The following is a 24671-nucleotide window of genomic DNA, read 5'->3' as shown; positions in this document are numbered from 1 at the left end:
GAAACATTATCAAAATTGGGAATATTATTATACCGGGTGAACTATTTCTTCCTTCTCAGGGGGTAAAGCATACTTTAGCATATTTAGGAAAACGAGAATTATTTGAGAAATATTTTGGTAATGTGTAATCGTGGTTCAAGTATAACTTATTTGATCGTATTAATGTGAAAATGTCTGCCGTTAACCGGTCTAGGCATATATAGTGTATGGTTGTATGACACGTATGTTCTAGTATTTTTGGATGCTGTGTACAGCATTCATAGCGGTCATCGCCAAGCCTGGGCAAATCAAAACCAAAGAACAGACTTTCTTCTTCCGCGGAAGATCTTTAAATGCTGTGTTGATTATTTCATGGTATGATTAATGCTATAAAATTATGAAATACGTATGAAAACGATCAATGAATCAAAGAAAAAATGTTTAAATTTTACGAAAAGGCGAGTTTTTTTCAATAAGCATCATGAACTTTATCAATCTCAGATTACTACGCTTTTTGGACCGAATAATTTCTTCACAAAAGAAAACAACAACACTCTATCTCCTTCCGCGAAAGATATTTAGATAATGTGTTCATTATTACATGATATGATCAATACTATAATATGGTACAATATATCTGCATAAGACAAAAAAATCAGAGAAATATGTAAAGATCTTTAACAGTGGCGTTTTTAATCAGTGAAAATTCCGAAGTTTATTTGGTTCAAATTACTACGCCTCGTATTCCAATACTCTAAAGTGTGTGTGTAAGAGTTTTCTCCCCTTGTCCATCATTGCGTAGTTTCTTGCTCGCGACTTGTTGAACGACTGTTTGATAACTGTCCTTGATAAAGTAGGCTTCGTGTTTTCTTTGTCTCAATGAAAAGTCTCCAAGCGAAAGAGAATGTTGACTTATACTAAAGTAGCCGTCAGCAGCTGTGCCTAACGAGTTTATAGATAGCTTCCCAATGCGACAGCAGCTGTGCCTAACGAGTTTGTAGATAGCTTCCCAATACAGTCTAGATAATTGCCCAATTAGTATAATACAAGTGCTTCGTGGATAAAGCATATTGAACATCAAAAATTAAAACCGTATTTACATATTATTCAAATTTACCAGAAACTGAATAATTATATAGGTCTTTAACGTTCGTTACAATATCGAGAGAAGGAGAGATACACAAGGGACTTGCATAAGTCCGTTATTACACGCACTGGAAATAATACAATCTCGTTTTAATTTTTTGTATAATTAATCATGATAATAACAAATTGTAATAATACTATCATAATTATTTATTTATATTATCAGTATAACATTTTTTTTTATTTAATCGTAAATTTAACTTTCCCATAATCTTTCGGGACAATTTTGGTTTGCAGGGTTGTCTTGTCAAGGTCACTGTTATTATTTTTAAAAGATCATTGTCTGCGCTGTAGCAGCTTCATTCCTTGAAGGATTTCCATCGATTGGAAACACTAATTAAGGACCATAATATCAGACAAGTTTCAATTGTTTTAGCAATACTCTGCTTGTTATATATATATTTTATTGACAATTAGGATTAAGGGATGGGCTATTATGACCCTTACTTAACAACATGATCTTTGTTATTTACTGCCATTCTGTACTGACAAACCACCTCCTTTATTCCATTATTTGAATCCTTCATACACAGCATCCCTGAGTGGCCACGGCACTTTGATCTTGGAAAGTCAGTGTGTATTGAGGTAACGGGTATCTTGCCAAGAAATTAAACCGTAATTATCTTGATATTGCCAGTCCAAATTATGTTAGAACTGGAACATTTTAGGCTACAGGTACATGGTTGTTTGTAATGTTGAATGCATTCCGCTTTCTGATCTTTTTTATAATGTATCGATATATTCACAAATACATGAATGGCCAAATTATCAAAAATCATGTGTTCCATTATCGCTTGCTTTGGTATATCATAGAAGTGGAAACTAATTTCGCGTTATGCTTGATAAAGTATCAGAAACAAGAGGTCCATGGGCCTTAACGGTCACCTGATATATTTATACAGAGAGTTGATTTTTGTTTTTAACATGAACAGAAATATTATTCAAAGTGACAAAAAAACAATAAAACAACCTTATTCAATATCTAGCATGCAGATTTAAGACTGAAAAGTATTTGAAACTAGCACCTCTGATTCTAAACAAGGAAAATGAAGAAATTTTATTTTAGCACACGGACTCCATTGGGTTCCACCCTACAGCCCTTGGGGGTAGGGATGGCTCAAAATTTACAAAGTATCAAACTGTCAACTAAGGGTTATAATTCAAATCAAGTTATCAACATGTAATGTTCAAAGTATCATTTGCCATTTGAAACCAAAGCACCCTAAGATCCTTCCATCTATGAAGAGTATTTGATTCTACCATATCTGGGTCTTGAGAAGAAGATTTTTGAAATTTCAGTCAATTCAACCCTTTTTGGCCCCACCCATTAGCCCCTGGGGGTCAGTCAGGGCTTATAAGTGCATACCATCAAACTGCTATCCAATACAGAAAATTCTAACCCAAATTGAATTACTTCCAATGGCAATTAAACAAATGTTGGTCCAAAATGTGATTTCCCTATGTAAACTATAGTAAAGTTTACCCCCTCCCCAGGGGGAAACGTGAGACCCCAGGGTCAAAATATTCACAATTTTAGTAAAGCACCTTAAGACCCTTCTATCTATGAAGAGTATTTGATTCTACCATATCTGGATCTTGAGAGGAAGATTTTTGAAATTTTAGTCAATTTTACCCTTTTTGGCCCCGCCCCTCAGGCCCCTGGGGGCTGGGGACCATATAATTCACAATTTTAGTTGATCTTTGGACATGGAAGGTTTCTGCAAAATTTCATTGAAATTGGTTCAGGGGTTTTGGAGAAGAAGTCGAAAATGTAAATTGTTTACGGACGGACGACGGACGACGCCGGACAAAAGGCGATCGCAATAGGTCACTTGAGACTTTGTCTCAGGTGACCTAAAAACCCATACTAGAATGAGTCATTTCCCTACAACACGTATGTTTCCTTTTCAGGAACTTTTGTTTTCAGTTTTCATCCCAGACCATGTAAGCGACCAAGTATCAAATGTTTTTCTGGAAACAAATTGTGAAGGCGTAAATAACATTCCTCTGCGCCGATTTCCACAGTCATCTCTCTGGAGTGCGGATGTCGCAGTGCCAGCAACGAGACAAGGATTTAAATTTCGTTTCAAAATAAGGAGACAAAAGCAAATAGTGACCGGAATAATTTTTCCCACTGTCAATCACGAACATATAACTGAATTTACGAAATCGTTTCAGCGAAATGAAAACGATTCGAATAGACGTCTTGATTTTCTAGTAACTGATGACATTTACTTGCAATACAAGGGTTATGCCGAAGTATGTGCATCAATTATTACTTCGGTAGCGGAAGTATCTCTTAAACAAGCAATCATTGATCTTGAAAACTTCCAAAAGGATTGGAAATTTGCTTATGGAAATAATGACATATTAGACTTTATCGAAAATCAGTTAGATTACTTATCTTACAAAAGAGAACGTGCATTATGTTTTTTGGTATTTCTGTCAAATTTACCAAGCACATACCATCGATTTGTGAAAAAAATGATTCCAGACATCCTTGGTGCAGTAACATGCTCTACTTCACATGATCTCACAAGATCATGCGCTGATAAAGTTGCTTCTACATTATTGCATTTGTACTTATATCATGAATCCAAAAGCAGGAAAAGTTTTGTAGGATTTGTGGATATTGCCTTCCCGTTGTTACCATCGTATTCTCTCAGCAAAGTCTACACCGAGAAATGGAAAGGTACGACGTATCAATTTTCCGTCGATGAAATGCAAGATGTTTCAGTATTGGACTCGTTCCAGAGAGAAACATCGCATACAAATGAAGACAAAAATTTACTGGACATCGTATTTAGAAATATAGAGTTAAGGTCTCTAGTAAGTTGCACAAATCGTCTGCTTAAAAAGTACGGAATGATGGATAAGATGACAAAACTTTCGCTCTCAGCGTTGTGTACCAGAACAAAATTAGAAATCATCAAATCTAGTAAAGAACGCATGGATCGATTCAAACGTTTATTTAAGATATGGGAGTTAATGCAGTTAAGTCCTGTGTCCCCAGAATCCATTGAAGTTCTTTCTCAATTTGAAAAAAGTATCATCCATGTGATCCAATCAACTGATTTGTTCTGTAAATGTGAATACTGGGATGACATTTTGCACGTCTGCGTTGACAAGGATGCATCAATCTTTACACAACTCGAAGAACAAATCGTTCTTATTCAAACAATCGCTTCTGCTCAAAACATGAACATTTGTTCATCATTAGTGACAATACTGGATTCTGACAAATTTGTTCACTTGGACACTGACGCCGGAAACTCGTTATTGGTTAAATGGTTTGACAACATTATTGCCCATCATTGCAAATCCCATCGCAATATCTCCTCTCAAGATCTCTGTCATGTGTATAGACATCTTGGTAAGATGTCTCAAACGCAGTATTTGAAGTCGAAGCAAGATATGCTCTGCCCTTTGTCTGACAAGATGCAAAACATACTGAGAAAAAGAACAATGAGAGAAAACATTCAGACGACACCTGATATCGAAAAGCTGGAAATTCCATATGCAGAAACAGAGTTCGCCTCACATATGAAGACATTGATCCGAGGAGGACATGACAGGGGTGGCTTTTCCGTCAACGACATCATAAAGGATATCACTGGTTGCATCACTCCACTGCGTATACACTCCAGGTTAGTATCACCCGAAGCTTCAATTAAATTGGCGATGTAGATCATCTTTCTCTCATCTCCCTGTGTGTTAGATAGAGCTGTCCAGGGTAAAAAAGGGGTGTAGGAAATTTCTATCTTGCACCCCATTTCATGTGACGTGACGTCACAATGGTTCAACAATGACGTGACGTCACGAATTTGCGAAACTCCGATGCCGCAGTGCGAAAAAGGCGACGTGATGAAATTAAAACCTTTTACAATATAATTACCGTACAAATTAGAAAAACGAGATTAATTTTTCAGCGCAAACAAGGTTTACAAATATGGGGTATGCTAAATCTGGCTGACTGATTCGTTTTCGTGTAAAAATCTCAGGGGAAAATTGATATTTTCAAGATGGTAGCCAGTGCAAACGCGTTTTCATGATTAATGATCTTATTATGGAAGTTGGATTGAGAGAAATATACTCTTTCATGCCAAAGGGTGTAGGATAGGGAAATTCCCCCCTCCGGATTTTCAAATTTGGCAAAAACCTTCGGATTGAATTTCCCTATCATACACCCCTTGGCATGAAAGAGTCTTATATTCTTTAACCACGGATTGCCCCGAAGTAAATGATATATATATATAGAAAGACCCTTAGTATAAGTCAGACACAAATTACCCCAGTCGATCATGCGTTTACTAGCACACCAGGGTACAAACGCTCTCAAACTGCCCGTCTGATATGGCTATTGTGATTTCAGTCGCACTGTTTTAAGCAAAAATTCTATGCTTAGACATTTTATATGTTAATATGAATTGTCGCATGACCGATCAACGACTTCACGGGTATAAATCCTTAACAAAGAATAAGGGGAAATTTTAATATAAAATATGTTCTTTCATCGTAAATATGAAACCAAACTACATTAGAGCAATAAATGTCATTTGGCCACTTCAGTAACTGTAAAGTACATGTTCGTGATATTTGGCCTGCAGCTACCGTCGATGGGGGTGCTATCAAAAATATTACTTTTTTTTTTAAAACGAGTTCTTCTTGACTATACAGTTAAGTACGATGACCGAAATGTGCCATGTACTGACAACGATAGAAGTGGTATACTTGTACATGCAAAACTTGACAAAGTGACATGTCAGCACACACTCTTGTTAGTGGTATAGTTGTACACTAGGTGCTGGAGAATGTGTCATGCACAGATCTACCATACAGTATATGTGTTGTATTCAATTACATTCAGGTAACAGGGCTGAAATATGTTAAAATCTTAAATGACTACAGTACATTTTCTGAGATAAGAGGGTTTAACAAATTTGTACAAATACATTATTTGAAATGTATTTAAATGTTTATTGGACCTCTTCTCAATACCTAATAACTAGCATGCACATTCATTCAAGGATATTCATGTCTTATGTACTACAATCTTTGAATGAGCTCTTCTCAAGATAAGAACAATAATCCTCGGATCATGATATTTGAAAATTTGTTTAAATGATTATTAGACCTCTTCTCAATACCTAATAAATAGCATACACCTTCATTCAAAATTATTCAGGTTTAATATTCTACAATCTTTGAATGAGCTCTTCTCAAGATAACAACAAAAGTCCTCGGATCATGATATTTGATCAGTGGCTACCTGCGATGGAGGGATTCTCTTTATAATAACTTTTTTTGCTTAATACAATTATAAGCATGTGACGGTTAAGGCCAGCAAGTCTCTAGTTTATTTTAGAAGTATCTATTTTTATGATGAAAGCACACTTCATACTTAGACACTTTAAACCTCTAATTAGCTGTAGTATTTTTCACAGAGTTACCCTTGGTATATGTAGAAGTTTGATGAAGCTGTCAGGTGTAATCGAGAGCTCAACATCAGAAGACACTTTCTTGGTTTTGCTCGAGTGTTCAACACTTTGGAAAGTTCTGTTTGATGCCGAAGGAACGAAGAAGGAACAGCTTATCAAAGATGCACTGTATTCACATTCAGAAAAGGCACTGCATAATGTAGTTAAAAGCATAATGGATGGAACAGTTTCCTGTAGACTGCTCAAAACTTTAAAAATAGTGCCTCAGATGAAGATTCTACTGCCTACTAATATGTATGACCGCAATAAGGTGAAAGCGATTATTACAAAATTATACAGTTCTAAGGAGTTGGTAGAATCCACGCTAAAGAATATGAGAAACATGACTATATTACTTGAGGTAGTTTGTAAACGAACTGGAGCAACATTCAGGACCCAAGTTGAAGTAGTAAGAAATCGCATCCAGTCTGATGTTGATCATATCACAAATGATAGTATAGGATTTGCAGAACTGGAGAACTTTACCGAATGGGTAACAGAAATGCATAAGGACTTGACTACTGTAGATTTCCTCCTATCCGAATCTCAAATGTACTGGAATGCTGTCCTTAATCGGCTTGGTCAAAATTTTGATGACTGGTGTGGTGCATTGATGGAGACTGACTCAGGGGAAACTCTCCAGATTGATGCTGTTGAGGACATCAGATGGCTGTTTTCCTCTGATCTCCCGCCGTGTAGAGATGACGAAGACGATTCCCGAAAGGCTATTCGATTATTTGTCAACTTACTTTGCGGACCTGTCCTTGAGGTTTACAAGAAATGGTGGGGAAATATGTCAAAGCTCGAGGGGACAAGCATATCTGACGTTGTTTCTTATTTTCAGAACGAAGCCGATATCCAAAAGGAGATGGAAACCGCAAAACGCGCCCACATAACATTAGGATCGAATATAAAGAAGGCACTAACAAATTTTGAAGAATATCCCCAGTATGAGGATAGGTTCCATGCAATTAAAGACACGTTGAAAGCGTTTAAGTTAGATTCGACGACCGATGAAATATTCCATCGCGCAATTTGTGAATTTGATAATCTGTGTAAACAGAGTGATGACCTGTTGTTAAGGGATGTTGGTGAAGCTGTTCAAATACTAAAAGATGCTACAAAGGAAATAGATGATGAGCTTATAGTTATCATCAGAGAACTCGTACGTTCGTCCTCATTAGTAGCATTTTTACGAGAAGTTTTAAATGAGGACTTACGCAATCTAATCGATGCCGTAGAGGAACATTCCGAACAGTTTGTTTGTGAATCCACTGTTTCCGATTTAATTGATATCAAACAGTTTTTACTTCCTGTACTGAAAATGGACTTTGAGCATAATGTCAGGGCATTCATTGATGCTTTTACAAGGAGCTATGCAACTTGCCGAGTAAAACAGATCCCTGCTAAGATTCGGATGTGTATGGATAATGTCCATAGCCTGAAGTCACTATACTATAATGTTGCAAACAAAGAGGAAAATACTAAAGAGGTAATCAAAATGATAAATCATGGCGGCGTCTTTCGAATATATGTGAACAAACGACCATGTGAGTTGAGTGTTGAGTGGAAGCAGGACAAAAAAGTGTTTGAGTACAGTCAGTCCCGTTTGAGTGATCTCCGAAGTCGTGCGCTACTGATAATGAACACAGAGGAAAAACGACGTTCTAGTCGAAAGGAAACTCGTAGGTCTAAACTGACAGAACATTTGTCCAATTTTTCGTCACTGGTCGACACATTATTTGCAATAGTAGACAAGTTTGATTCACTAAAGGCTCTTGGACATTTCTATTGGTGTAGTCACTCCACACAAGTGGTTAAACCAAAAGAAGCAAAGCATATTCTAGACAAACTTACAAATGAACTCTCAGAATGGGGATCTCTACTGAGTCAAAACAGAGAACAGTTTTACTTTATGAATTATATATCATCGGAACACCTTCCTGTATTGCAATCGTTTTTAGAGCGGGGAACTAATGGTAACCGAGTTTTTAATATTCTGAAATATGTAAATCCAAACGTAAACCTTACTGATCTAGACACTCTCCGCGAAAAGTATACTTCAATGACAATGGAAGACAACATGGAAAACAAACTCTACAAAACAGGTCATTCTGTTCAGATTGTTTTTGAAACGATTGTTCCAATGAGTAGGACCTTTTTGGAAATAGAACGTGGAAATGTCAAATTAACAGATACCGTTTTAGAAGGCAAACTTCACATTTCTGTTTTAGAGCAAGGGAGCCGTTCAGTGCTTCACACTGTTCTAGCGTTACATCAAAATACGACAGGGTTTCTTCCAGAGTCTAACCAACTGTTATTTTGCAACAGTCAAACGACACAAGATGAACTGTGCCTGTTAATCAACAGGTGTCTAGTAATAGCAAAAAGTGCCTTGCAAAGAAGATTATTTTGCATAGTAAATGCCGAGTTACTCTCATATGAGCTGCAATTCAAACTCACCCGTTTACTTCAATGCCTTCCTAGAGAAGAAAAATATCTTCTGGCAATAGTCTGCAAAGGAAGAGATCAGTGTACCTTTCTTGAATGGTTCCATGATAACGTTACTGGAATTAGACCATTGACTGAAATACAACTTAGGAAATGTTTCGAATCAAAATGGCCAAATGTTACCACTGTTACGTCAGACATACCTGGTCTTGGAAAAACCGAAACTGTGTATGACATTGCATCAAAGCATTCAAAAAGCGTGAAAACTCTTCATGTGAGTGGTTTGTTTGACAAATCCAAAATTGTAAAGCTACTTTTGGATCTGAATTTGAGACCACATCATTTGTTGCATATTGATATTGGAATGATAAATGATCCAATGGCTTTAGATTTGGTCTTGTTTCAATTGATTGTAACAGGATTTGTCGCTGCAGGAACATATGCATATGCTATCCCAACTGACTTTATTTGTATAGAAATAGCCAATTCAATTAACAATACTTTAATTGACGGTTTGTCGACAGCCATTCATTTCAAACGCAGAACATTACAGTGGGAAGAATATACTAACATGAAAACTACGTCAGATGTTAACAGTCCTTTACAGGTAGTGTGTCAATATTTGAATCATTTGGAAACTCACAAATTAGACAACACAGATATATATTTCCACGGTAGTAGCAAGGTGCTTCCTCTCGAAAAAAGGACATGCATTCAATTACTTCAAAAATATTTCTCGTCTGCGAGTGACATGTCATTCACACTAGTGGGAATTTTTGTAAAAGTTCTTGCCGATCAGCTGAAAAAGATGTCAGCAAGTATCTTTTTCAGACAATCAAGCATCAACGCAATACTTGGAGATACGGGTAATCACACATTAAAGTCAAACCTGGTCCAAATCATCGTGGAGGTTTCAAAGGAATTCGCAACGAGATCGATTGGTACTTGTCGCACCTCTCAGGCTGCGGTCGTCTTAAACACTCGGACTGAAAATATTGAACAGTTAAGCACTGCAGCAATGCTGGCACAGAGAGTTCAGGGGATGATCCAATGGGAAGAAAGCAACCACCTTGTTGTGATATTTCACCATGACATGCAAACAGTGTCCGCTTTGTTCAGGAAAATAACACAAGTACCAGCGACAGTTAAAAACCTTTTCCAAAGTCAGATGAAAAAATCATTTGATAACCTAGAGAAAGCATCAGTTGAGGAACTTCAGCGCATTATCGTGAGATTCACGAGTAAAAGTCTTCCCCAAAAAGACATGCTGTCTTCACTGGCATTATCATACGCCTTGACACCTGACAATCTTCTAAAAATGATTTTAGTAGTTATGAGACTTCAGTCGAATGTCCCCGTTGTTATCATGGGTGAAACCGGATGTGGAAAAACGTCCCTTGTTAAATATCTGTCCACTATTTCGGGAATAGAGCTGGATGTGTTGAGTATTCATGCCGGAACGTCAGAAGAGGAAATTATCTCAAAAATTGACAACATTCAAAACGTGGCGCATAAAAATTTATCTACTCGCAAGTGGGTGTTTCTGGATGAAATAAACACATGTGACCACCTAGGTGTTATCACAGATATGCTATGCCACCATCGGTACCATGGGAAAACACTATCGGCAAATATATCAATTATTGCAGCATGTAACCCATATCGCCTGAGACCTAGAGACGCTGTTCATACTGAAGGATTGCAGGGGAAAATAAGGGAAGATGAGCTATCCAGATTAGTATATAGAGTACATCCACTTCCTGAATCACTTATGGATTTTGTTTGGGATTATGGCAGATTAAGCGATACCGATGAAAGAAGATATATCAGAACAATGGTTGGAAATGTACTGAAATCACCAGGATTGTCAGAAACACTTACTGAATTACTTAGTGTGTCCCAGATATTCACCAGAGATTCGGAACATGCAGATTACTCTGTCAGTCTTCGGGATGTCGACAGGACAATTAGACTTTTGAAATGGTTCATCGACATGTTGACAGAAAAGGAGTGTAAAACACATGTTATTCATGAATTAGAAAAGAAAGCAGTAGTGTTGGCAATGGCAATGTCTTACCACAGCAGAATATGTAATGCAGATAGAAGGAAGGATTACAGAATCAAAATGGCGTCCATATTTCCTAAACAACTCAACATTGTGGATGAAACACATATCACAGAAATGATAAATACCGAACAGAATGATATCCTTAACAGAATGGAGATACCAGAAGGAATAGCACGCAACACAGCACTGCGTGAAAACGTCTTTGTTATATTTGTTAGCATTTTAAACAAAATCCCGGTATTCATCGTCGGTAAGCCTGGTTGTAGTAAATCACTATCAATGCAGCTTATTCGTAGTAACTTGCGTGGAAAGGATTCAAAAAATGACTTCTTCAAAACGCTACCACAGCTGTTCTGTGTGTCATTTCAGGGTTCAGAGTCATCAACATCTGATGGAATTGTAAAAGTTTTTGAAAAAGCAAAACGATATCAAGACCGGAACACACACGACAACGTATTGTCAGTTGTAATACTTGATGAAATAGGTCTTGCAGAAATATCAAGGTTTAATCCATTGAAAGTCCTTCATGGTTTACTAGAGCCTGACGGTAAAAAGAATCCGGATGTAGCAGTAGTTGGAATATCAAACTGGGCACTTGATGCTGCTAAAATGAATCGTGCTTTACATCTGTCTAGGCCTGAAATGGATGTTGGTGAGCTGTACGAAACAGCCAAATCAATCAGCCAGTCTTTGATGCCAGCAACACAAAACGCAACACAAGTCTGGTCTTTTGACGAATCACGTTTTCTCAAAGACGATGTTTTAATTACTTTGAAAGCTTTAGCATCCGCTTTCAATGAGTACAATTTGAGTCAGAGATTCAAAAACTTTCATGGCCTGAGAGATTACTACTCTCTTACAAAATACATAAGCAGATGTACTGCCATTTCTAAATCCGAGATTATGGAAAGTAAGAAAACTGACATCATTACCCATGGACTTTTGAGAAATTTTGGTGGTCTGCCCACTGAAATGACAAGTATGATGGGTATATTTCAAAAGCATCTCGAGACAACCTGTAAAATGAGTATTCCTGTTCTGGATCTCATAAGAGCTAACGTACAGGATGTGTCTTGTCGACATCTGATGCTTATAACACAGGGGGATGCAGTTATAGGCAAGTTAGACCAGCTGCTGAAAGAATGTGGAAAGGAATATGTAATGATGTTTGGAAGTCAGTTTGAAGATGACTTGACAGACGATTATAACTATCGTATCTTAAGTAGAATCATTCTTTGCATGGAACAAGGAATAGCTTTGATTCTGAAAGACCTTGAGAATATCTATGGTAGTTTATATGATATGCTGAATCAGAACTACACCGTTGTTGGGAAAAAGAAGAATTGCAGAGTGGCACTAGGCCCGTACAGTAATCCCATGTGTCACGTGAATGATGATTTTAAGTGTGTAGTCCTGGTGGAAGAGATGAATTTGGACTATTCTGATCCACCGTTTCTTAACAGATTTGAAAAACAACAATTTCGATTTGGTGACCTGCTTTCTCCAGAAGATAAAACAAACATATCAGAATTAGAAACTCTACTATGCGCTGTTTTTGAAGTTCCTGGTACTTCCTTCACTGTTTCAAACGCATTGCCCATTTATGAAACAGATGTGCTCTTTTCACTTCTTCTCAATGTCAAGGAAACAACGGACAAAGATAACATGGGTGATATCATTAGTTTATGTTTGCATCGTATTCTGCCGTTGGTTTTTCCAGATGCAATTGTCAGAGCAAGTCGATCAACTCTTTCGAGTGAGCAACCAACAAAAGTGCAAATGTTGACAGATGAGTACTTTAGGCTTCCTTTACATGAAGGTTTAGAATCGTTCTTGACAGCCCAACATACAGCATTAGACAGCACACTTTGCTCTGAATTAATGCAAACAAATCAAGGTGAGGAACTGTGTGTCATATTTACACATAGTAGTATGCATATCAACATCCATAGTCTCCTAGACAAACACAACTTAAGTGTAGAGAAAATTGGAGCATTCCGGTCAGAAAAGGATTTAACCAACGCAATAGATAAATTCTTTGAAAATGATGGTGAATTTCTATTTCTTCAGTTCGATTCTCGGTATGACATGCAACATTTTTTTCTCACAAAAATTACCGTTGAGCACAAAAAAAGGGAATATGCGAAGCTTTCAGCAGAACAACAAACTCATAAGTATGTGTACTTGCTTGTCCATCTTGGTATTGGCGATCGCAGTGAGTCAAAAATCTCACAAATACATTTCATGTCCGAATGGAGCATCGTAATGCTTGACACGCTTGAGAAACCGGATAAAAGTATACTTGACCTAAAAAACCGAACACTCACAGAAATTATCTCAAACATGCGTCCCTTACATAATTTTATTAAGGAACAACTGCTATGGGCATTTACTAGAATACAGTATAGTCATGAAGATCGTCATGTATTTGAGTTGGAACAGGCCATAGAACACCTGCAGTCGTCTTCTCTTCTCATGAAAATGATCGATGAATTCGTCTATTCCCAAGTAGAAAACTTAGTGGAAGATGAGGTTAATTGGGAATTCAACATTGCATCTGACGAGCATGCCTTGATCAGCGCGGGAACATACATCGGAGCTATTGAAAGTCATATACAGGACATTATCAGAAAACCAGTGGCAGTTTTTGTATTCAAGATGGAACAAGAAGGCTGCCTGGAATCTTTATTCATTCAAGATGCCAAAAGCAGTCATAGGCAGAAAACCTGGGAGTATCTTGCTAGCAATAAAGAGATTTGCAATTTTGAAAGCATTCCGTTACCATCTGGTCCGGAGTGTTACAGCTGCACAACGCCAGCTACTGTGCGCAAAGTACCATTCGGTAACCATATAATGCTAGAAATTGAAGAACTAAGGGATGACTTTCTACAAATGCTTAGAAAAGTCAAAGCACAAAGCAAAGAATATGTCGACGACGAGGAAAACCCTATTGAAATCGTACATGCCGTGTTGGATGGATATAGGGACATTATTACGTCAAATACACACTTAGCTGAACTAGATCAGGCTGGATATGAAGGAATGATCCAAGATTATTTCCATGACTTTTGCAATTTTATGACATTCTCACATTCATCAAAAGACATAAGGCCAGCAGAATCATTACAGTGGGCAATTAATAGCACGATAACATGGGAAAAAGAAACCTTTCTAGATTCAGTCGTCATGTTGCATGCAGTATACTGGACTTATACGGATAGATTAGACTGCATAGTGAAAATTCTTGCTCTTGCGTGCACCAGTGGATCCGAGGATTTGCATATCCATGATGTCATTTCAAAGCTCAATTCGGACCAAGAACAATTGGATTCGTACGCTTCGGAGGAGGAAAATGAACGAAGTGATGAACAGATAACTGATATGGAGGAGAGCGAAAACAGTGACGATTTAACATCAGAGCTGAACATGATAGACAAACTGATTTTGCTTGTTGGTAATATGCTTTTACCTTCAACACACAATGTTCATGCCATCGGTTTTGAAAAATGGAAACACAGTGTGAGTCGCGCATTGCCGTTGATTGGTCAGATATCTTCGGATTTACCGATGAACCACAAGCTGCGTTTCTGCTCAGATCTAGCTGCGATATTGATCGTTCCGTACAACCTCGATGCAAATCTATTGACTACTGTTGGAGATCTTCTGCAGCAATCAGAATTAAATGACAAAGAAATTTTTAATGAGGTTTTTAACCTTCTTAAAAAATTGATAAATGACAACAACAACATTCCATCCCTCAAACTAAAGAAGATTATATCACTGTACATGTACCGCTGTATTCAAACGCAATCCGAAAATGACGATATATTCATCTGGTTTTTAGAATGGATCGAAAAAGAGGACGCCTGTAATCATAATTCAAGTTTTCTGTTACCTGATTTCCATTTTATTGGATCCATACTTCAGATTGCAATAGCATCACAACAAGCAGAAGATGAAGATTTATTTTCGTCTATACAGGATGGAAATAACCACTGGAAAAGCAATGCATTTTGCAAATCGCTTCAAGATTGTCTCAGTTCAATTTCTCCAAACGGAATGTTGTTTGAAGGACTGAGCGTTCTTTTGGTACAAATTATTCAAAAAACAGTTTTCGAGGAAGATGACATCGACAGTTCACAATATTCTGTATGTATGGAATCATTAGAAACGGCATTAAGCATGGTGTCAATAGATGAGGAAGACAATGTTCCGTTGATACAAATCTTTAGCTCTGCTTTAATTCGCCATACACTGGATATATCAGCAGGAATAGCATTGCAAACAGAATTTAACATTGAGGATAATCAAGCAATGCTACAGAATTTAAATGCATTACTTGAGCCACCAACTGATTGTGGGGATCCCATGAGATATGGACCTTTGCTATATTTCCTACGACGGTTGAAACAAATCGCTGGGCTTCGAAATGTCCAAAAGCTTGGGGAACACCTAGAAATTTCTATGTCAACAGTCAAACATATTGAATGGACAAAAGATCTCACAACTGTTTGCTTAGAATTCAATCCATTGGAATTCTATTGTTCAGCGGAAGCGGTAGAAGAAGTCGAAGATGCATGCAACAAGTGGCCAAATTCCGAAGAGCAACTCAAAAGATTTTGTGATAAAATGGCAACAGATGTTGACAAGGCACTCCATATCGAAAGGATCATATTGGCAATATTTTTTAAGAGAATGTTTGTACCCTTACCAGAGTCCGCGAAAAAGTTTGTGGCAGCAGTATGTCAGTTGATACCAAAACATAGCCTTCCGAAGGAACATGTGGAACTGTTGCCGTACTTATGTGGACACATAGATTTTAGCCATTACCTGTTTCATCTTAACACTGAAATTGAGGAGCCCGATCCACAAATTGTCTCTGTTTTAATGCACATGATGTTTATAACAACCCTATATGGAAAACCAGGGCATACCTTATATGACTGCATTCACAAACCTGATCAGTTTGACAGTCATCCAGTACAGATTCTAAAAACCAGTATAGCACAAAATATCAGGGAAAAGTTTTCTTGCAGGAAATGTCCATGTAGAGTGATTTATGTTGCATCTACAGATATCTGTCCATCATGTAAACAGAAGCAGCATTCTACAGAAAACATGAAAGTTGCATCCATACTAAATGGTACAGAAAAACACACGGATTCCTTATTATCATATTTGATATACAGATTGCTGGTTAATGGAAGTCTAATCTGTTCTCTTGCTTTACGTCTTTGCAATGAGTCCAAGATTGCAGCAATAGTCAGTTCAAGTGATGATGAATCCAACGTATCAAGAACTCTTCACAAACTTGTCAGGACAGATTGGAAAATATTGTGTCAGCAGTTGAACATCAGTCATTCAGATTTATGTTGTCTCTTAAACCTATTTCTTTGTGCAAACAAGGATATGTCTCTCCAGCTTCTCATTCCAAGTGATTCCAATTTTATCACAAAGTTTCAAGTCTTCACAAAGTGTTGTAACGATTTTTTAAGGAATCGACACGAAACGTTAGCCGAACACCGTGCAGAATTCGCAAATCGTAGGGGTCTCCAAAATAGTATTGAACATGCGCTAGAGATCGATTACAGGTACACTCTGTACGTTCCATCGGACAATGTATCAGTGGAAAACCTTACTGCTGAACTCTCATTACTTGATCAATCAGAAAGCGCATTTTTGCGTGTAGCTTTGAGTAATCGGCAAATTCTTTCACTGCCAAAATATATCACAGATATTTTGAAATGGCATCTAGCAGTTGTAAATTGTATGAGTTACAAAGTAAGAAAATGTGAGTGTACAGAACAAACCATCGCAAAATTTCTCAGTATGGTCGATGAAGATAACTCAAACGCTAGATTAAAACAAAAGTTTGGCAATCTTAAAATTGCATGGAACATACTCAGAGAAAATAGAGAATTGCTTTTAGAAATATCACCCTCATTGCCAGACATGGAATTGATGACAATAAATTCGTGTGCGTCAAGCTGCTTGCTTATAGACAAAAACTCACCAATTCACCAAGTTTTGGAAGTTCTCATTTCTATACAAAACAACATTCTTCTTGAAGCAATGGATATTTCACGTTCATCAGACTATCCTGACTTCAGCGTCTTGTCGTGTGGTCCAGATGCAGCAGTGGTGCGGTGCGTGTCTGTTCTGGACGTAACATCAGCCGATGTTATATCATTTAAATGGACCGACGATTTCTTACGGTTTGCACAATGTAAACCCAACTCTGGAAAAGGGAGTAGTATTTTGTATGATTTTCATAAGGTAGAAATGGAAGTCGCTCACGAACTCGTGTTCAGAAAATCTTTTATCACAAACACCGAGACGATTCCACTAATCGTGTTCGCGGACGAACTGTTCAGGAACAGCGTTACCTTACTACAACGAATCAGCCGTAAATTAACACCGCAAGTGCCCCTAACAATGGAACTTAAACAAGGGATTGAGTATAAATGGAAAAGAAATCCCTCTCACACAATGCAGCTTCTGTCACAGATAGGAATCGTACTGTCACTTCTGAACAAAACTGGGGGAGATTCCCAGACTTCTCTCGTTGACTATCTTGCGGCATGGAAGAATTATGTCAATTACAAATCAATCGTTCATCTCTTGCCTGAGCCGGAAACCTTAATCAAACTTTGTCATGTCGTGGCGTTGTATGAGTGGATGGAATTAAGAAGCGGAGACGAAATCAGCGACACCCTTGGTGAAGTGTTTCGTGTGCATGTGACCAGCGAGATTCGGCAACATTTCCAGACAGCGAAGCAGCAACATTCTTCTCTGGAGATAGTAGACAGAGTGTTGAAAGTATTTGTGCACAGGAACTTTTCAACAAACGACGTTAATGTCCAATTGAATCGACCCTTGGTCAAATATTTAATGGACCCAATCTATTGGAGACAGGACATTGACGTTAGAAATGGGGCCATCGACGAGACTAGTAAGGAAGCCATGGCTTTACAGCAGGTTCTCTCTCCAGAGTGTCTTGTGGAACATTTATATGAAACGATGGAACTAATCAAACAAGCAATTGAAGTAAGTATGGAAGAATGCAAAAGCTATTTTGGTTAATGACCAATAAATGAAAATGAAAAACAAAAAAATTGGTCAAGTGTATATATATATTTCCTTAAAGTACGTTGTGTTAAATGATTTATAATCGACTTTCGTTAATCAAAGTTCTGATTCCAAGACTATATTTCTACATATTTTTTCAGAACACAAATTACCAAAATTTACATTAGCAATTGGTGAAAACGAAAATTGACTTAACCACTAAAGACAAATGTAGAATTGTTGATGGGCGATAATTTCCTTGTATAAAGTACCACGAAATTATACCAATGTCGGTAATTTCAAAATTGTGTTAAATAGGAGAAACAGGCAAGCGAGATGCGGATCACCTTGGCGTCTGCTGTTTTCAAAGAAAAAATGACGACTCGTACACAACCCGTGAAAAAACGAAGGAAATTGGTGTCAAAACTCATCGGAAAGACGTAAGGTATGGTATTACATTTTGAAATTTAATTTATTCCTTTTTAAGATTAATAGTAATGTTCAAGTTCAAGTTACTATATGTTAGATGTATAATTGTATGCAGTTAAGTACGTTATCTTCAAAAGTACTGCTTTCATATTTAGATGCGTTTCTTTTTTTAAATGTATCCTCATGTATATTTATATCATCACAGGTTCATCATACGTACGATGTCTAACATCGTAATAAACAGGTGGCTGGACACAGTAATCATCCAATCCTTGAAAGGAATCGTTCACATAGCTCTGAGTGTGTACTCGAAACACTGAATATACTTTTAACTTACAATAGCGATGTTTCTTGCAAATGCACAGGAGAAGCTTTAAAGCTTCTTGTTATGGAAACATTTTTTCACATACTTGTAAAATATTTAATTTTTATATACACGTTTGTCTAGTTTAAAAGGTACAATTTATGTTAATACACTTCATCCTTATCAGTTTATACAATATGGAATATGCAACAGAGGACGATTTGCTATTGAGACAGTGCTGAATTGTACTGATTTAAATTTTCATACATAGAAATGACAGTGTAAGTAAACATATTTGCTGCAGCATTGATTTTTTTGTCTTGTTTAAATATTATTATTAAGAGTTTATAATGTATAGTATGTAATCAATTATCAGTACTGCATATAAAATACAATCATTGGTGCAATGTGATAAGGATCGGGGTTAAAACAGGTTTTCACGTCAGCAAAGTTTTTAACAGCTTCATCTATTTCGCTGTAGTGGTGCTTTGTAAATATAACAGATATGAGGAAAACTTAGATGCATTGTGGCTTAATGATTTGTTTTTAGTAGAGATAAGTGGAAAACATGGGTGGTTTTTTTCCTCAATGCTTTGAAATAATACAAAAATGATATGAACATACAGCATATGACATCCTGCAACGCGTGTGGGATAAATCTGTTAGATATTATATGCTTTGACTCAATATCTTGTTAACATGATTAAACTTGTAAATATAAATATGCATTGTGAATTATATATAAAGAAAATGTACTTACATAGGATATGCATTGTAATTAAAAGAGTTAATGAGTTCATATTATGCTGGATATACATTGTTATATATACAAAGCATTTTAATCAATATAAACATGTCATAAGTAGTCTGGCTTGGTGACTCAATGTTCTGTATATTTAAGATAATTATTACGTAAATGTATCCATTGTTTGACTCAGTGCATTGTCCGTAGTATAATGTATGAATATTTTGAATCAATGAGTTTTTATAGAAGATATAAATTATATAAATGAAAATGAATCGTGATTCATTCTTATGTACATGAGATATATAGTTCAGTGAATAGGAACGGTGACTTAATGTTTTCTTCTGTGGTACCATGTATATACACAACATACTAGTGGAAATACAACGTAGCTTAAAGTTATGTGCGTGTAGTATAAATATCATGATAATTCTGAAAGTGCATTATGACTTACGATAGTTAATATAGAATGAAAAATAACAAAATGGATTCGCATTATTGTGAATCCGTGCCATGTATATTCAATATATAGTAAAGCAGCACATTCTTATCAAATATGCATAGAACAATTATTGTTCATCAGATAACGTATTGCTATTGCAATTCATTTATTTTTTCTATGATAGGACTGGATATGCATTGCGGCGCGATGCTTTATGTAGATATGTAGTATGAATATCATACATGTACAATAGAATATGTTTGGATAGTTTCAGTTCTTTGTATAAAGGATATTATAGATATCATAATGTATGTAGAAATAATATACACAATGTATATCCAAATGATTTCCGAGTGGCAATTGATGTTCAGAACTTATGTTTGAAAAGATGTGGTGAAACTTGTCACATTACTTGTCATTTATAACTGATACCCTCAGTATACCAATGTTTGAAAGACTTGTTCATATATAATATATCATACTTCTTGTTATATAACTGTAAGTTTTATTAAATTAATGAAGATCAACACCCATATTTGAACAGATATGGTGAGATTTGTAATACGATAAATTATTGATAGATATATTAAGCACTTATTTCATTAATGAAAATCAATACCCATGTTTGAAAGGTATGGTGAAGTTTGTTATATAATGAATCCTCGACAGATATATTAAACCCTTATTACATTAATGAAAATCAATACCCATGTTTGAAAAGATATGGTGAAGTTTGTTATATAATGAATCCTCGACAGATATATTAAGCCCTTATTACATTAATGAAAATCCATACCCATGTTTGAAAAGATATGGTGAGGTTTGTAATACGATAAATTATTGATATATATATTAAGCACTTATTTCATTAATGAAAATCATTACCCATGTTCAAAAGATATGGTGAGATTTGTAATACGATAAATTATTGATAGATATATTAAGCACATATTTCATTAATGAAAATCGATAGCCATGTTTGAAAAGATATGGTGAAATTTGTAATACGATAAATTCCTTTTTGATATATTAAGCACTTATTACATTAGTGAAAATAAATACCCATATTCAAAAATATATGAGGTGGGTAATAATATGATGGATTTTTTTATATAAATGTTATACTTTTATTACATTAATGAAAATCAATACCCATGTTTGAAAAGATATGGTGAGATTTGTAATACGATAAATTCCTTTTTGATATATTAAGCACTTATTACATTAGTGAAAATCAATACCCATATTCAAAAAGATATGGTATGGTAAGTAATATGATGGATTTTTTTTTTTTATATATATGTTATACTTGTATCATATTAATGAAAATCAATACCCATGTTTGAAAAGATATGGTGAGATTTGTAATACGATAAATTATTGATTGATATAGTAAGCTCTTATTACATGAATGAAGATTAATACCCATGTTTGAACAGATATGGTGGGGTTTGTAATGAATTGTATTTCTCGATTTAAATGTTTAACCAGAATTACATTAATGAAAATCAATATCAATATTTGTGACTCAATGTTATATGCATATAGTTCATATAATTTATTACTGTGTAAAGGCATTGTGACTCAATGTTATGTATTTTGCAAACAAACCATGCTTTTTAATTGAATATGCATTGTGACTCAATGCTATATGTATAAAGTGTATATATTTAATATAATTTCTGTGTAAAGGCATTGTGACTCAATGCTATATTTGTCTTTACTGTATATAATATAATTGCTGTGCTACGGCATTGTGACTCAATGCTATAAATTTTGCAAATATATCTTGCTAGTTAATGTGCATTGTGACTCAATGCTATATATACATATACTGTATATAATATAGTTTCTCTGAAAAGGCATTGTGACTCAATGCTATATGCATATACTGTATATAATATAGTTTCTGTGAAAAAGTTTTTTGACTCAATGCTATGTATTTTGCAAATATACCATGCTTGTTAATTCAATTTGCATTGTGAATCAATGATATATATGCATATACTGTATATAACATATTTTTTTGTGAAACGGCATTGTGACTCAATGCTATGTATTTTGCAAACAAACTATGCTTGTGAATTTTATATGCATTGTGACACAATGCTATATGTACATGTATTTAGTGGATATATTTTTTTCTGTAAAAAAGCATTGTGACTCAATGCTAGGTATTTTGCAAACAAACCATGCTATTTAATTTAATATGTTTCGTGACTCAATGCTATATGTATAAAGTGTATATAATTTATTTCTGCTAAAAGGCATTGTGACTCAATGCTATGTATTTTGCAAATATACCATGCTATTTAATTTAATATGCATTGTGACTCAATGCTATATGTATAAAGTGTATATAATTTATTTCTGCGAAAAGGCATTGTGACTCAATGCTAGGTATTTTGCAAATATACCATGCTATTTAATTTAATATGCATTGTGACTCAATGCTATATGTATAAAGTGTATATAATTTATTTCTGCGAAAAGGCATTGTGACTCAATGCTATGTATTTTGCAAATATACCATGCTATTTAATTTAATATGCATTGTGACTCAATGCTATATGTATAAAGTGTATATAATTTATTTCTGCGAAAAGGCATTGTGACTCAATGCTATGTATTTTGCAAATATACCATGCTATTTAATTTAATATGCATTGTGACTCAATGCTATATGTATAAAGTGTATATAATTTATTTCTGCGAAAAGGCATTGTGACTCAATGCTATGTATTTTGCAAATATACCATGCTATTTAATTTAATATGCATTGTGACTCAATGCTATATGTATAAAGTGTATATAATTTATTTCTGCGAAAAGGCATTGTGACTCAATGCAATGTATTTTGCAAATATACCATGCTATTTAATTTAATATGCATTGTGACTCAATGCTAGGTATTTTGCAAACAAACCATGCTATTCAATTTAATATGTTTCGTGACTCAATGCTATATGTATAAAGTGTATATAATTTATTTCTGCGAAAAGGCATTGTGACTCAATGCTATGTATTTTGAAAATATACCATGCTATTTAATTTAATATGCATTGTGACTCAATGCTATATGTATAAAGTGTATATAATTTATCTCTGCGAAAAGGCAATGTGACTCAATGCTAGGTATTTTGCAAACAAACCATGCTATTTAATTTAATATGCATTTTGACTCAATGCTATACATATATGGTGTATATATCTAATATAATTTCTGTGTTAAGGCATTGTGACTTAATGCTATGTATTTGCAAATATATCATACTTGTTAATTTAATATGCATTGTGACTCAATGCTATATCTGCCTTTACTGTATATAATATGATTTCTGTGCTACATCATTGTGACTCAATGCTATGAATTTTGCAAATATATCATGCTAGTTAATGTGTATTGTGACTCGATGCTATATATGCATATACTGTATATAATATAATTTCTCTGAAAAGGCAGTGTGACTCAATGCTATGTATTTTGCAAATATACCATGCTAGTTAATTTGATATGTATTGTGACTCAATGCTATATATGTATAGTCTATAAAATATGATTTCTTTGAAAAGGTATTGTGACTCAATGCTATATTTTTTGAAAATAATATACCATGCCAGTTAATGTGTATTTTGACTTTATGCTATATGTATATAGTGTATATAATACCATTTCTGTGCTAAAACATTGTGACTCAATGGGGTTCATACGAGTATACATGTAGTTTTATTTGAAAAAGAGACGTACATCGTGATTGCGCACATACCCGGTATTTGTAGCTTATATAACATACCTGTACAGTTAGGACTCAGTTCTATATAAATCAGGTAAATGGTACTACAGTAAGGTTATTCTTCAATAAAAGAAGACTTACAAGATATCCATACCATGTATACATTAAAATCTATTAATTTGATTGTATTATATCATTTATCATATTTTTCACAACAAACTTATATTTGAAGCTATTGATAAGGTTGCTATAATAGAACAGGTTCATAGTTCTTAATGATAAGCAATTTGTTAGTTATTATGGAATAAATTATAATCAAAATAGGGGTTTCTGCGAAAAGGCAGAATTTCTGCGAAAAAAAAAATTGTGAAAAAAAATGTGAAAAGAAATGTGACATTTCTTTTTATTGTTATGATACATCATGCTTTAAAAGTAAACCTGTTGTATGTTTTACAGAGATCAATACCCATGTTTGAAAAGATTTTTGATAATCTATATAGTATTTTTAATAACTATTAATTAAAGCAATACCCATGCTATTTGTTATACTAAACTGTGTTATATTCAAAGGTGATATTGTTTGATTTAAGTAGAATCCCATGAAATAGATACCTTAATATCAATGGTGTCGTAATATGATGTTTTATTCTGTATTTATATATTTTTGTATTACCAGTAGTTATAACATTTATCACCTGGTTTATATGACATATTTGTCTCCATTACCTTGCAAGAAACATCGCTATATGTTGTGTGTACCTGTAACAGAGCCATGATGAATGCTTGTTGTGTGTAATGTATCGTAAAGAAATTACACGGATACTAAAA

General features: G+C 35.1%; 1 protein-coding gene across 3 annotated transcripts in view; it reads left to right on the top strand.

Annotated features, from left to right (window-relative positions):
* LOC110447384 overlaps positions 1-20728 on the top strand; it is a 43960-nt gene extending 23232 nt beyond the window's left edge. For all 3 annotated transcript variants that reach the window (XM_021493029.1, XM_021493031.1, XM_021493030.1), the window contains 4 exons: positions 3037-4772; positions 6570-18168; positions 18508-18634; positions 18824-20728. In XM_021493029.1, coding sequence (XP_021348704.1) covers positions 3037-4772; positions 6570-18168; positions 18508-18633 — 13461 coding nt within the window. In that variant the 3' untranslated portion in view covers position 18634; positions 18824-20728. The remainder of the gene's footprint in view (positions 1-3036; positions 4773-6569; positions 18169-18507; positions 18635-18823) is intronic.
* Positions 20729-24671: the final 3943 nt, after the last annotated feature.

This window comes from Mizuhopecten yessoensis, unplaced genomic scaffold (assembly GCF_002113885.1).
Source record: "Mizuhopecten yessoensis strain PY_sf001 unplaced genomic scaffold, ASM211388v2 scaffold3339, whole genome shotgun sequence".
Lineage (NCBI taxonomy): Eukaryota > Metazoa > Mollusca > Bivalvia > Pectinida > Pectinidae > Mizuhopecten > Mizuhopecten yessoensis.
The sequence above is the reverse complement of the archived record's forward strand: the minus strand, read 5'-3'. Positions and strand labels throughout refer to the sequence as shown.